Below are 16,673 nucleotides of genomic sequence, written 5' to 3' on the forward strand. Positions count from 1 at the left end.
GTAAGCGGTCATGGGATAAGAAGGATGTCCTTTCCTGGATCAGTAACTGGTTAAAAAATAGGAAACAAAAGTTAGGAATAAATGGTCAGTTTTCAGAACAGAGAAAGATAGAGTGGTGTCCCCTACGCATCTGTACTGGAACGCTACTATTCAACATATTCATCAATGATCTGGAAAAAGGGGTAAACAATGAGGTGGCAAAATTTGCAGATGATAAAAAAACTACTCAAGATAGTTAAGTCCAAAGCAGACTGGGACGAGTTACAGAGGGATCTCACAAAACTGGGTGACTGGGCAACAAAATGACAGATGAAATTCAATGTTGATAGATGCAAAGTAATGCACATATAAAATGATAGGTCTAAATTAGTTGTTACTGCTCAAGAAAAAGATCTTGGAGTCTTTGTGGATAGTTTTCTGAAAACATCCACTCACTGTGCAGCAGCAGTCAAAAAAGCTTACAGAATGTTGGGAGTCATTAGGAAAGAGAGAGATAATAAGACAGAAAATATCATATTGCCTCTTTATAAATCCATGGTATGCCCACATCTTTTACTGCGTGCAGATCAGGTCACCACATCTCAAAAAAGATTTGTTGGAATTGGAAAAGGTACTGAAAAGGGCAACTAAAATGATGAGGGGTATGAAGAAGCATCATATGAGGAGAGGTTAATAAGCCTGGGACTTCTCAGCTTGGAAAAGAGATGACTAATGAGGGATACGATAAAGATCTATAAAATCATGACTGGTATGGAGAAAGTAAATAAGGAAGAGTTATTTACTCCTTCTCATAACACAAGAACTAGGGGTCATCAAATGAAATTAATAGGCAGTAGGTTTAAAATGAAGAAAAGGAAGTATTTCTTCACACAATGCAGTCAACCTGCAGACTTCCTTGCCAGAGGATATTGTGAAGGCCAAGACTATAATGGAGTTCAAAAAAAGCCTAGATAACTTCATGGAGGATAGGTCCATCAATGGCTATTATCCAGATGGGGAGGGATTGTTTTTTGCCAGAGGCTGGGAATGGCTGATGGGATGGATCACTTGATGATTACCTATTCTGTTCATTCTCTCTGAAGCACCTGGCATTGGCCACTGTTTGGAAGAAAGGATACTGGGCTAGAAGGACCATATGGCCGTTCTTATAAAAGAAAGTGCATGCCCTCTACTTAGTGGGGAAGGAGAGCTAATAACTGAAGACATCAAGAAGGAAGAGGTGTTTGATGCCTGTTTTGCCTCAATCTTCACTAAAATGGTTAATTGTGACCAGGCACTCAACACAGTATTAACAACAAGTGTGAAAGAATGCAAACCAGAATAGAGAGAGAACAAGTTAAAGGATATTTAGATAAGTTAGATGTATTCAAGTTGGCCAGGGCCTGATGAAATTCATGCTACACTACTTAAGGAACTAGCTGAAGCAATCTCATAACAGTTAGTAATTATCTCTCAGAACTCATGGAGGACTGGTGGGGTCCAAGAGGATTAGAGAAGGGCATACTTAGTACCTGCCTTTAAAAAGGGGAACAAAGAGGGCCCAGGGAACTAGACCTGTCAACCTAATTTAGATACCTGGAAATTCTATCACTCTACTCTGTGCTGTGGAGGCCTCAACTAGAGTACTGTGTCCAATTTTTGGCATCACACTTCAGAAAAGATGTGGACAAATTGGAGAGTGTCAAGAGGACAGCAGCAGAAATGATAAAAGGTTTAGAAAACCTGGCCTCTGATGAAGGTTTAAAAATAAATGTGAACATGTTTAGTCTTGAGGAAAGAAGTCTCAGGGGGGACTTGATAGGTCTTTAAATATGTTAAGAGCAGTTATAAAGAGGACTGTGATCAATTCACTTGTTCACTGAAAACTGGATAAAATGCAATAGGCTTAATCTGCAGGAAGGAAGATTTAGGTTACATATGAGAGAGCTTTTCCTAACTATAAAGATCGTTAAGCTCTGGAATAGGCTTACAGGAAAAGTTGTGGAATCCCGATCACTGGAGATTTTTAAGAACAGGTTGGACAAGCACCTGTTATGGATGGTCTAGGTTTACATGCTCCTGCATCAGTACCAGGGGCTGGGCTCAATGGATTCTTAAGGTTCCTTTTAGCCCTACATTTCAATGATTTTTTTCTGTCTGTTTTCCTTTTAAATAAGAATTTTAAGATAGTATTATTTAATCAAAGGATGCTGTCGACGTGAACTCTGAGGTAGATTAAATAGTATGTCATTAATTTTATTTTTATTAAACTTAAAAATAATCAGGGTTTTACAGATTCCCTACTGATGTTTATAAAGGATATTTCAGCAATAGTATTAACTCTTAAGTAAGGCCCTCCAGCTTCTAAATTCCTCACTGGAACAAGCAGTGGAATCCTGGAGAGTGAAAAATCCCACCTCTCTGGTCCCATGCAAGGAGCTGGTGAGGGAAAAAATGTTTAATGTGAAATTGTGCTTTGTGACTAAACAAAGTTTTCCATAAAGTGCCTGTTTTCTGTGGAAAAATTGATTTTTTTCATTAAAAAACCCTAATGTCTGTAAACAAATATTTCAGCAAAACCCCCAAATATTTCAATACGATATGCCACTTCAGTGCTTCATAGGAGTTGCAGTTTGGTTTCCTCATGTCCCTATTCTCCTCTCTGGGCTGTGCATTCCAGCCAGACTATATCTCCCATAATGCACTGCATTACCTCTCAAAGAGGAGAGACCATGGTGCGTGATGACAAATATAATTTGACTAGGAAACATAACCAATAGAAAGGAATGGGAGAATGAGGCAACCAAACTACAACTCCCATGAGGCATCATGATGGCATTTTCAAATAAAAATATTTCATTTTTGTCAACTATATTTCAGTTTTCATTTTTTTTGCCACAAAAGTTGAAATTTTCCATGGAAAAAGTCCCCAATTTCTGACCAGTTGTAGAAAGAAAGAAAAATCTCCTCTGGATCTCCTCTGCAGTCCTGCCCCCAGGTAACAGGCACTCCCTAGCTTTTTGTATGATTCCTGGGAGCAAAGAGGGTTCTTCTGTTGCACACCCCTTGCTCTTGTTGCTTTATGCAGGGGTCTTAGGAGGGTCAAAAGGAGACATACTCCGGACCCCAGAACTCAGAAAGAACAGTAGTTCTGCTGTTGTGTTACTAGAAAGCACCTCCTTGCAGGACCTGGCAAGGAGTGTGCATGTAAATTTTGCCCAGAGTGGAGATGATAATCCATGACACAGCAAGTGCAACTGATTATCAACAAAATAATGACGGTTCACACACTGCTGTTGAAATCGCAGAGTAAACCAGCTGAAGTAGAGAAATGTTTTCCAGTTGATTTCTTTTAATTATAGTAATATTAGGTCATGTGTGTCACTGTAGAATTGTGAATACAATTTTGGATAGAATTTTGATTTTCAGATTGACAGTGTCCTTTTATCATAATTGAAAATAGCAATAGATATGTGGAATGGTATGTTAATGTTGGAGAAAAAGAATATAACTTTTGGAATTTGACTTTTTGGAGCTTGGCATTTCAACTTTAACATTTCATAAACGTTCTTTGTTTGCACTTACAACACAGACAGACTGGTGGATGAATGAATTTCTGTGTGTGTGTGTGTGTGTGTGTGTGTGTGTGTGTGTACCAAGTCTCATCAATTTCTCCTTTTTTTTTTTTTTTTCCCCCTGGCTAAGACTCTAAAATGAGAAGAGTCTACTTTGGATTACAGTTAGATTACTGATATCCTTAAACCCTAGTGATTCTTTTACTGACCCTATTGTCAGAACTTAAACTATATATTCAAATTAAAGACCATGTTTATAATAATACTGTCCAGTGATCAAGATGGCAGTGTTGTCGTAGCGACATATTTTTAAGCATACTTTAGGGTTTGTGCTGCCTATTTTGTGTGTGTGGTGCAAAATAACTACATAGGAACATATAAAGTAATGATCATTTGATATTATATTTTATCTCTCAGGGCTTAATTACCAATATTCATTATAGTAAAGAAAGCTTTGTTCTTCATTGCAGCCTAAATAATAATTTTATAGCACAGGTAGGTGTGTGGCATTTATAGTGACTAGAGTAGTTTTAATCTTTTCCCTATTCCTATTTCTCTCACTTCCTTCCACCACTTAGTAGTCTTCATGCAAAAATCCAAAATGAATGGTAAATGCCAAACTCAGAAAGCTCTTTTACTCTGTTTAAAATTGTTCATTGTAAAATAATTAATTGAACCTAACTAGTATATGAATTTTGGAAAGGTTTATTTTTAACAGCTAAACAATAGACGGTAAATGGGAGGCGGGGGCGGGAATAGCCTTATAACAAATTTAGTCTGTTCATGATGAGTGCCCATTTTATGAGGCCACATTTATTCTCATAATTGGCTATTTCCTGTCTTTAAATGCCTATTTATTCACGTCTGCCACCTTTCTCTGTTTATTGGCCCTGCGTTCACCACATTCTTTCTCTTCAAAATCAGTTCATTTTTATTAAAAGAATTTGTGAAATGTTTAGCTTAGTCAGAGTGGCATATAGAACATGGACCTGTCAGATTAAATAATGTTAAAACTACATTATAAAATGGCACAACTATAAGTAGAATGTATCCATTTATTTTATCTGGATTTTATTCTCCTGGATTGCTAATTTATTGCCATATTTTAAGAAAAACATTATGGATATAAATAGTTCAAGTAATACTTTTAATAAGAATTCCAGTTAATTGTAGTGTGGCCGTTCATATTATGTTCATTCTGAAAATGTATGGAAATTCACATCTACAATCTAGGGAAGATTACATTTATAAAAATACACTAATATGTTAAAAATACCAAACTGTTTTCATTACCGGATACCCAGGATACATATGTAGAATATTTATTGACCATATGATATTCTCCTTTTAGGACTTGATTAAGCATTTAGGTGTGTTGGTGTGTGAGTGGTGGTACAAAACTCCTTCCCTGCTTCTCTCTGGCTTTTAAGGATGAAGCATACTTCAGTTGTGCCCAGACATTTCCACTGACTGGATCATGTAGGGGCTACTCCTGTCCACATGCTCCCAGTGGCAAGTGTAGTGTGTGCAGCTCCTGCTCTGCTTCTTGTACTCAGAACCACCATAGGAGATTAAATGCAGCCATTTGGCAGGATGCCTCATTCCTCTTATTCCCATGTCCACCTGTGTTATCCCCTATCATAGTCAATCCCTTAATGAAGAATTGAAAAAAAGTGCGACTAATGAGAGTTTTAGTATTCAAAGATTTTTAAAAGGTGAACTTTATTCTTGTATTTTATGTATACCATAAGAGACTGACTGAAGCCTCACAGTTTGGATCTGAATCTGGATTTCTAGCACCCTACTTTGGTGGTGGGTTTTGGTTCTGACCCATCTCTAGTGTATATATTTAAAATAAATGTATAGTGCCTTTGCAATATAATGAGTTGACGCTAAAAACAGACCAGAGATATGGCTGAAACTGAACATAAATCCTTCCACAGACTGGGAAGGAATTTCCACTTATTTTTTGCATAGCAGAGTGCAGGTCAGCCCATATGGCTTTTGTTTGATCTTGTGAAGAAAGCCACTCACTGATTCAAAACGTTTGTTTCTAGGTGCCAGGTTGACCTGTCGGCCCTGAGTAGAGAACAAACTCACAAGCTGGAGTTGCAGCTGGAGGAAGGAGAAGGATGCTTGGTACTGCTGGTCACCCTGACAGCCTCAGCTACAGTCAGTATTTCTGACCTCTCTGTCACCCCCTTGGAAGACCAGAAAGAACGAGAACAAATACTAAAGAGATATGTATGTAGTACCTATCTCTTACCCTTTTTATGTAATGTTGCAAATAATTAACCTTATCAGAAGAATTTCTGAATATATCTGGTATGTAACCCAGTGGTACTGATTTAAGCTAATAATTAGTACTAATAGTAATTGACTTAAATACCTAGATAAAATCATCAGAGCCCCAAATTTTACCTCTATATAAATGGGTGTGTACATGAATATTCAGCTACTGTATTTGACTGCATATCATTTAAGAATCAGTTAATTTTGTTACTTTATGTTACCAATTTTGATTTTTGTTTTTCAAGTGTAGTATAGTTTAAGATATTATTTAGCAGTTTTACAGTATTCTAGAGAATCTTTACAATAGCAACTATTCATTTCAGCTTGTGTAAGGCAACCATATCCTTTGCAAAAATTTTGCGGTTGTTCTACAGCATTTTAGAAAGCAAGAAGACTTCTTATTTTTCGACTAAGTATTGGAGTTTGTAGCCATGGTTTGTGTCATTAAAATAACGATATTATACCATGTTTCCATTTCAGAATATTTTTAAACGAATTATTTTATTTCCCAGCATCCTCATATTGTGAAGAATCTGTGTAGTTTTATCAAAGCAACAGAGAGGGGAGCTCTTACTCCAGCATTTATTAATACCTAAATCACTAAAAGTAACTGTCTCTCTACAGATGAAGAATAATAATAAAAAAAAAGCTATTTCCACTTAAAATTACAAAGCTTTTATTGTACAATGCTGCCAGGTGTTTAGAAGGCTTCTCTAGACACTCAGCCATTAAACCAAGCTCTGACTAACAAAGAGCCGCTTAATTTTTTTTAAAGACTTTAAAATATTCCTATTCCCTGACTGACATCCTTTCAATAACTGAATTTAATAAAGATGTACCTTATCAGGCTGTGCAGATAACATGAAGTGCTAGTACTAATGCTGTACAATATTCTTCAAACAGATTAGCAGGATGTGCGCTTCAGCAAATTTATTCTGGCTATCTCCACTGAATCAGCTGTCTGCTAATGCTTGTACAACTCATATACCAATAGTGTTATCATAAACACAGTTTAATAGAGGTGACTTAGCAAGGCTAAACATAATAGTTTCTAACCCAACTGAGAGCTAAAGTATTGTGCACCATCTTTTAAAAATAATTACAATTATGAGAATTATTTTGGATTTTGGTATCCACCAAGACAGTCTGTTGTCAGAATAGATCTTTATAAATATAATAAATTTCTGATGGATTTATTTTATAGTGACATACATTTTGATATCGAGTGTAACAATACCGTATATCTGTAGTTTATTGTGATATGATGCAAGTTAAGTGATACTGATAGTTTTGATAGTTTAGCAGCAATATAGAAAAAATATTATTGCTCCATATTTTTACATAGCTTTCATAAATCCCTTTTTGCATCATAAATTAAACAGATAGCATTATCTGTGTGGTATAAGAATGATCAAATGATTTCTTATTCTGACATGTTCATATATACAAAACATCATTTTTCAAAATGTAAATGTGTTTTCAATATGCACAACCTTGTACATTTGAAGCTTACGAAAACAAATAAGCATTGTTTGAAGGATGTTTTTAATCTGATATGTGACAGAAAAATAAGTTTAACAATTACGTGTATTCCAGATTTTAACATTGGAATGCCTGCTGAGAAATTATAGTATTTTGTTCACTAGAGTGACCCTTAAATAGCAGCAGAAATAGAGAACAAAGACTTACAATATAGTATTTAAAGAATTGAAATTATTTCTTTTCATTGCTGCCTGCTTATCTTCAGTTTTTATATATCTGCCTTAAAGCACAGAGACATAATAAACCAGTATTATGCAATTAGTGAGATACACTATACCATTCAGCATCTTTATTTTAAGTTTTCTTTATTTTTTGATTCCTTAAAAAATCTAGTTGCCATCTGAGAAATGTATTTTGCACCCATTCTTGTGGCCAAAAGCAGTTAATGAGCTGACCCTGGCATCAGATCAAATCGCCTTGGAAAATGACTCCATTACTGTCATTTAACCATTTGTAGCTGAACATCAGAGCCCTACAAGTTAATCAGACATTACTGTTTGAACCGTTATTTTACCACAATTGTCTAAGAAGATGAATTCCTTTTGGGATGGGGGAAGGAGGGTAATGGGTACAGACTGAGGGAGATTGTATGACCTTTTCAGAACAGGGGTGCTGAACCCCTTGTCCCTCTTGTCACAGTTTAAAAACCAGAGGAGCTAGTTTAGAGAAGAAGTTGTTAGCATTCCATTTTTATTATGACATTTCACAGTCATCCGATTTAATGTCCCTTGACCGGATTGTCCACCGTGAGACGATGGGCTTGAAATGTTATTTAGAGCATTGATAAAAGGTGAGCGGTTCTAAGATGACAGCAAGTCATAAGGCTGGTGGTGTGACATTAATTTTCTCCATAACAGAGATGGAATAAGACGTCATGGTGACAAGCTGTCAATCAGTACTGGCCCCTCAGTGTATCTCGATGCCATAGGATGGGGTATTGCTTCTCCCATAATAGAGCTGAACTGAGATGCTCTCCCTGACAGCTGCTGCAGCCATACAGAAAATATATTATACAGCCTTTCATTAAAAAAATAAAGAAGACTCATCTCCAGAGCATTTCAATCTTTTCCCATCTATTGCAGGCTGAAAGGATTCACAGCAAATCATAGATTCCTCTGCTATGGAAATTTCAGGCTTCAGAAACCATCCAGGTTTTGAGGCCTTCAACAATAATCATAAATAAGAAGACAGAATATCTTCTGATAAATCATTACTTAAAGTTACATATTTAAAATAATGTATTAAAATAATTCATATTTCATATTATATAATATTATTGTAGGGACTCTGTGTCAGGGGCCCAGGCTGTCAGAATATGCAATAAGTGACTCTAAATCAGCTGACTTGCTGAAACTAAAAGTTCAAACAATAATTATCCCGCAGACTCTGAAGATGAATATCGGGTATTGTGAGTGAAATACAGCAATGCTGCCTTTTTGCAGACTGAGCTTACCAGTCTTAAATGTTTCTCTTGGTTTTTGGGAGGGTTTATTGTTTTTTGTTTTTACGATTTGATATTTGTTTTATCCACTATGAAACTTGTGTTAAACAGCTTCCAAAAATCATGGTGCAGAAACCTTTTTGTAAATCTCTCCCCTTTCCACATTGCATTAGAATGGGGAAATTATCTGTGTTATGGTGCCAACCCTGATAAGAAGCTTCCAAAACTTGATTATTATTGTAATAAATGACAGACTGAGCCAACAAACATTTGAATTATAACATCACTATCTGTAGCACCACCTCCACCACCCTGAATTTGCAAGCACATAAAGAGGGTGAAGTATATTTTGATTAAACTTTGTCATCTGTCTATTTTAAACAGATTTCTGAAGATAAACAAATGTTAAAAAAGATTAAAACGTAATCCTTGCGATAAACACTCTTTATATATGAAAAAGTAAAGCATATGAGATTACACATAACTGCATTTTCTCAGCTCAGTATACCAAGGTTAAAGCTTCACTTTAAACAATAAACAATCAGATGGGACTTATAAAATTAATGTCGGAGTATGATTTGACTGTCAAAATTCTCTTATTAATAAAAGACGGGGATGCACTTTATACTTCTAACATTTTAATGGTTATGTTTGGTATGCATAAATATATTACATTTTTCAAGCAGCCTAACATTTAAGGTTACATTCAAATAGCACACATAATATATAGACCAGTAATGTTCATTTACTCACATCAAACTATAACTTTCCATAATAGTGAGTTTTACTCATGTAATATAATTCAAAATCCTTGACTCATTGTTTATGTTGATGCTTTCATGGCCTACAAATCAAAACATTATTATAAATATTCAGACATAAGTAAGAGGTTTCACATGCTTTATCTATATCACAATAATAGAATAAGGCCATGGACAAAATCCTTATTGGGCCTTTAAAAATGACTTTGACTTTGTACACACATGCTAACCTTTAGGGCCAGTTTTGAAAATCAGACCACATCCCTAGGTGTCTAAATCTGGACTTGGGAGCCTAATTTTAGTTTCCCAATTTTGGAGATCCTGATAGATGTATAATATATAAATGCTAACACTGGTCCTCTCAACTAACTGTGGAGTTAAAACTGCATCTGTGAACTGGCTGCTACATTCAGGCTTTATAAAAAAAGTTTATGGCCTATTGCACTCAGATACTGTAATATTCTGTTACTTCATTATTTAAAAAAGAAAAAAAAAAACACAAAAATTCTGTTTCTAAATAGTTGTTTAACAGAGATTTCCAAAAACATTGCATATCATGAGTAAATGCTAGTACTCTATTCCAGTTTTTTCTTTCTTTTTAAAAATATATCTAAATTATACATAAACCTTGTTGATGGGGAAAAGATTTATTGTGAGAGTTCCTTGCAATGTACTAAGAGCCATCTTTCAGTCTTTTATTTTCTCTTTGCATCTTAAACACACTGGTAGTTGCATATACTTCTCAAGGGAAAAAAATTGGCCCTTAATCACACATGAAACTGTTTTGCATGAGCTATAACAAGAAAAACATAAATATGATTCTCATGTGCAAGGGGAAATGTCTATTTGATCATTTTTATTTTTTAATATTTTGTTCTAAATAAGATACCAAAATTTAAAACTTTGCAGTCAATAACTCAGATACCTAATAATAGGAGAGCAATACAGTAGCATTAATTTCTTAATAATATACTTTATCCTGACATACTCTTCCACTTTTATCTTAAAATGATTGGGGAATAGAATGTATTAAAACAGAGACTGGTAAGTTCCTGTTGAGATTTAAAAATAAAGAGGGAAAATGTGAAACATAGCATTGTATTTAATGAAATTTGGATTGGAGAGGGAAAATCATTAACCTCTTTCCTCTCCACACAGCCTGTAATAATTTTATATTATTATTGTTTAGAGCACAATGAGGATGTTTCACAACATGAAGGATGTGGGATTTCTACAGGTGAAGGTCATCAGAGCAGAAGCATTGATGGCAGCTGATGTCACAGGCAAGGACTGATTCAGTTTCTGTGATAGTAGATAGTATAATGAAAGAGCCTTGGATTGGGTCATTTTTTAAAAATTGATCAGTTTCCACAAAATATGAAATTTAAGAAAGATAAGTGTGTCAGAATTTCATTGCCCAGTTTGCAAATAATCCCACTTTCTAGCCCCCAAAAATACCCAGACAAACAACCAAAACTTTTTATATGCTGGGCTATGGGCTCTTGTAATATCAGTGAACAGAGTCCTATATAGAGTATCTATCGGAAAGGAGAAATACACCTTTTTCACCATCAGAGGTCCTGCAAAGACATTTCATGAGGTACAAGTGCAGGACTTTATTCTCTAATGGATACAAAGATACAAAATTCTCAGAAGCAAAACTGAATAAAAGGGGAGTGTTGTTTATAAGACAAGGCAGTGAGTTAACAATTCAAAATATGATAAACTCAGATATTAAGCCAAAGGTGTCATCAAAACACCTTTTGCGAAACTTGCTAAAGAGCTTGCCACATGCTGTTTCTAGTTTAAAATGGAAAAAAAAAAAATCTTCCAAACGAGTACAGTTTCCTGCAACCAGTGTTACGAATGTAAATGACCCATTATGGGTAAATGACTGGACCTTGAATCATTGGTTCCAAAATAGTCATAAGAAAATAGATTTTTTTAAATCATTCTGTTTTTCAATGTTCTTGTTTTGTCCTTGTACTAATAATTAGCTGATGGGATTATTTGGCCTTCTGATTTTTGGAAATTACTTACGAACAATTATTGCAGTCATAGTAACCATTTTTCTTCAGAAATGTGTTCTCTTAAAAGAACTATGCCTGCACTAACACCTGCACAATGTCCATGGTGAATGGAACAAGATGAGATTGTCCTCTTTCAGAGAGTAGCCATTGCAGCTGTAAAAATTCATGAATATGCTGACTCCATTAACCTCGTTGGCTTAACTTTGGAAGTTAAATTACAAGTTCTGTCACTGGTATAAGTATAGATACATGGTAGAAAATTCCTTTCCTAATGGTTCTGTGTAAATTAACATGAATCTCAATAGTTTACCTTAAAAGATCTAACAGGACAAAAATTTTATTGCTGAAACGGGTCATCCAGTTGGTGGAACACAAAATAACAGATTCTTTCTTTGGCAGAGACTGGAGAAACACTTCTAATGGTTCCTCACTCAGCTTTGACCTTATAATCCAATGTGGTCTGAACAGAGAAAGAGATTAAGTTATTCAGGGCAATGGGATAATTCAGTTTCTGACCTTGTTCAAACTAGGACTATTCGTCATCAACCTGTCATTTGTGCTGGATGCACAAGTTTTTAGAAATACGTTTGATTCAATTAGAGATGTGCATAACTTCCAAAAACTATTTTCAGACTGTACATTCAAAATGACTGTCAGTTATCAAGTGGAAAGGAATCCTCCCCATTCCTGTGTCCCCTAAATATTTTGTCCACCAGGAATGGCCAGAACAATTATTTATATCATATAAGTGTTTTTGTCAAGGGCTATGTATTTCAAAGTTTATACAAATATTGCACCTTTGCATTTTTTTTTTCCTCAAATCAGTTTGAAAGGAGAGCAAAAAGTTTATTAAGAAATGCTGTAATTTACACCTCTTTTGTGTAATGAACTTTAGAATTACGTGACTGATTTATCTTCAGATTAAATTTTGAATTTGAATAATGTAGTTTAGAAATAACTGATTTGCTGATTGTTTGGTCTTTAATTCTTCATCGTAAATTCATTCCCACTTATACCTCCAGTGTCCTGTAGATAGCATTTAGGACCTCATCCTCCAGTTCTTACTTTAGGAAGTAATCTTTACTGATGCGAGTAGACCAGCTGACATTAATAACACTACATATTTGATTAAGGATTGCTCATATGAGTATGGATCAGGATAGTAATCTGCATTTTTATGTACAATAATATAAATACATCTTTTTTTTTCATCTTATGGATTTTTCTCCTGAGTTTAAGCAGCAATACACGCATCACCGTACAGTACCTATGTAATTTGCTCCATCTTATGTAGGTTGAAAATATCCCATATCCCTTTCAGGCATTTTTTAATATAAAGTAATAAGTCAAAATTCATTAATTTAGTCTGAATAGTTATAAAAAAAATCATAATATTCTATCGTTAAGCATAAACACAGACGGGGGAAAGAATTCTGTAATCTTTTAAGTAGTCATCAATCTTACTACAGTTAAAAAGAATTTTTTCCTTTCAAAATGTAAAATTTTTCTTTTGTTACCATACATTCATTGAGAAGACTGTAATACTGTATTAACTCTGTGTGAATAAAGAGCAGTTGAGAGTCCCATTGAATGAGGGAGTAAAAAGCACAAATTACTTTTTAATGAAACCCTCAATTCTTTTCCTTTCCACAAAAAGCCCATAGCCTTGTTCAGCTGAATACTACTACTGTAGGTCACTTCAGTTAAGCCCCTAATAAACTGTTGATAGTAGAACGTAGTTTTTTTCTTTAGGCTCAATAGCTCAGTATTGGACAGTGCACTTCAAATCATTAAAGTTAATACAGATTAAAAAAAGAGATTAACTGGGTGGTTAAAGCCTCAGTTTACAACTCCCACACATACACAAGCCTTGAACAAGACACGAGAGTGGATTGAAATTTCAGTCAAGTTATGGGCAGTCTTTTACAGCCTGAGAAACCAGGTGCTATAGTTTTGAAAATTGGTCATTGTTAAAGTGTGTTATAACTGTATTTGAGAAGTATTGAAAAGTACTATTCAGTTAACCCATTTACACAAACACCCGAAAAGGGCATAATCCTCTGACGTCTTGAGTGCTCCAGCTTGATTTCAATGGGAATGGAGAGTGCTGGGCATGTTATAGGATTGGTCTCAGTCTAAAGGAACTGACCTACTGTAAAAAATATACTTTCCGTGCACCAGGCAAAAACAGAGTATCTCAATGTGGTCATGGAATTCCTGCCTCCCGCCAAAAATATTAGGGACTTCATCAGTGTCAACTTTCATTAAGTTGAGAAATGTGGTGGAGCAAAGGGAGCTCACCAGAAAAATATTACAAAATATACTTTTGGAATTCTAATTTAAACAAATGAAATGGAACCAAGTAGTCTATTCAGTTTTTCTTTTCCTCCTTGGACATTTTCGTTTGAATCCCCTACTGAACGTTACCTATTCATTGTTTTGGGGTGGAGTGCGTGTTTGGGGTTGTATTCTCCCTTCCCCTTGCAAGTCCTCAACAAAAAAGGAACAGTTATCCCTTCCCTTTTCCCCACTTTAACTTAGGCTAGCTTGTGATTCCCCAGGCAGTGATCAAAGCCTTCTCAGAGAGGCCAGCTTGTGGTATACAGGGTTACAATTAAGCCCTTTTAAATGAAGGTAATGGCAATATAGTGAAAGATATTGCATAATGGAATCATCGTGTATGTTGATATCTCAAATTTATATATTTTTGTATGTACCTAACGCAAATATGTTTCAGAAAGAATTAGGCACTTTTTTAAATGAAATACAATATCAGTTAAAGCAATAGTCAGGTAAAATGTATTCTGCTTTCTGCAGCAAGGTTAAATATATATAGACGGCTTAACCCCCTGGAGTGAAAACCTACTGGTTTAATAAATGGTGTTTGCTACTCCTTTATTAAGGTAGACATGCTCATGCTTTTCTTTAGAAAAAATCTGCCTTATCGATGGCAGATTATTTAAGGAAGAAAACAGGGAGGAAAAAGATATGCCCCTGTTTTTATCAACTTCTCTGAGACTCTTATTATCTTAAGAAATAAGAGTTAGCAATTCAGATTCATTAGTAGTGCTAAATCTAAGCTCCATTTGACAGCCTGCCTAGAAAACAGTTTGTTTTGCTGTCTGTGGGCTTTAATTAAGATGTGTTCAATTCTAGTCTTCTAGCTCCCCCCACCCCACTTGCTGTGACACAGACTGGCGATCAGACGCTTTCAGATGGTCCAGCCCATGACTTTGACCTTCTGCGCAGTCCAGCGTTCCCTGGGGAACCGTTCAGCTCATGAGGTCTGATTTCACACTTCCAGGATGCCTCGGCTCTCTTAACAATGACAGGGAGACAAAGCCCTTTAGAGCAGGCCGCATGGGGACTTGTTTAAATTGGAAACTAGAGAGGAGTCAAGGAACAAGGTTATGGGCTACAGAATAGTGCTTTTAATAAAGAGCTCACAGCTCTGGTTCAGCTCAAAGAGGGCTACCTCTGTACAATTAATTGAGCCATTTATCTGGAGCATCTTAGACCTCTACTTTCTCACAGTATTACGTGATAAATATCAGCTAAGAGGCAAATGAGATATGCATGAAATGAATTGTTAACACTTTGATTACTGTGTCTCCAGACTTCATTAGAAGTAAATTTACTTGTATTTCTGACCTCATTATCAGTTGATTGTCAGTGTGTTTTAGGTTCTGAGATTTCTAGACAGAGCTTGGTATAAAAGGTATATTTTATTAAAGGCTTTACAATAGTTGGATTTACTATCATAGATATTTCAAGTTCCATGCTGTGAGCTTCTTCAGAGAACAGAGAGAAAATGCAGTTTGAGAGAACCATTTTTTGTGTTTTGTAAAAGATACTCAATCCTGTTCCCAGTAAATTTAATGTTAAAATTTTGATTTATTTAATAGAAAGTAGGATCATAATCAAGGTGATAAAATTTCAAGAATGTGGAGTGCAGATGGAATTTTTTTTCCATTGTAATTTTTAAGGACACATTTTCAAAAAACATCATTTGAATTTGTTCCTGAAATGTTTGGAAAGTTTTGCATGTCAAATATATGTGCACAAATGATATTCTGAACACACATATGGAAGGCTCTACATATACAAATTGCAAATATAGTAATCCTTTGAAATTATGGCTTCAAATGTAATGTGCATTGTCTAATAGCAGCATATCTAGTGTCTATATAAGTTTTTAAATCAGTCTTTATGAAAGTAACTACCAATCATGCAAAATAGACAGTATTGTAAGATAAATAAAAACTCACCGATCCTAATATTTTAATGTACAAAGCCTTTAGTCCACACTCTTAATTAGGTGTCTTAAAATTTTCTTTTTAAAAAACTGTTATTTTAAAACTATTAAAGGAAAAACTGAGTAACAAAACTGTCAGATGTTTTTTCTGTTCCCTGATTGGATGAGTAGAGTTCTTAGAATCAGGTTTTGGTGCAAATACTTGTGATTACTACCTCGAAACTTGATTTGTGCAACTATTTTGCAACATTTATTTAAAAGTGGCTGTTGCACTGAATGTCTTTGTCAGATATCCTGAATATTCATGACAATCAAACACTTAATTAATAAATTAACAATATTACTGTGAGGTGTATATTATCATTTTTATTTTACAGTTGGAAAACTATGAAAAGTTAAATGACTCAACTAAGGCCGCAGACTGAGTCATTGTCAAAGCTGCCATTAGAACATAGGAGTCTCTTGGTCTTGGTCCTGTGCTTAATCCATTATATAAGGCAGCCTCTCATAGAATCACACATTCTAAGGCCAGAAGGGCCCATTGTGATTATCTGGTCTGACCTCTTGCATAGCACAGGCCATCGAATACCCTGTTGAGCTATCGTTCCTTATGGCCAGAGGTCAGACTGGCTGCTCAGTTGCAGACAGCTGGCTGGTAGGGAGCTTGCAGCAATCTTTGTGACATTAGAGGCTGCCCGAACAGCACTGACCCCCTGCAGTCATGAACAGGCTTGCAGTTTTTCTAAAAATGAGAATTTTGGCAGTGGGTTTCATAGATCACAATGACCAATCATGGAT

The 16,673-nt window shown here is 35.4% G+C and overlaps 1 protein-coding gene across 4 annotated transcripts in view; it reads left to right on the top strand.

Annotated features, from left to right (window-relative positions):
- Positions 1–16,673, top strand: part of MCTP1 (multiple C2 and transmembrane domain containing 1) — a 413,595-nt gene that overhangs the window by 260,708 nt on the left and 136,214 nt on the right. For all 4 annotated transcript variants that reach the window (XM_067568438.1, XM_067568440.1, XM_067568437.1 and 1 more), the window contains 2 exons: positions 5,612–5,798; positions 10,780–10,873. In XM_067568438.1, coding sequence (XP_067424539.1) covers positions 5,612–5,798; positions 10,780–10,873 — 281 coding nt within the window. The remainder of the gene's footprint in view (positions 1–5,611; positions 5,799–10,779; positions 10,874–16,673) is intronic.

This window comes from Emydura macquarii, unplaced genomic scaffold (assembly GCF_026122565.2).
Source record: "Emydura macquarii macquarii isolate MOO-44397 ecotype Brisbane River unplaced genomic scaffold, CSIRO-AGI_Emac_v2 contig_2897, whole genome shotgun sequence".
Taxonomy (NCBI): Eukaryota; Metazoa; Chordata; order Testudines; family Chelidae; genus Emydura; species Emydura macquarii.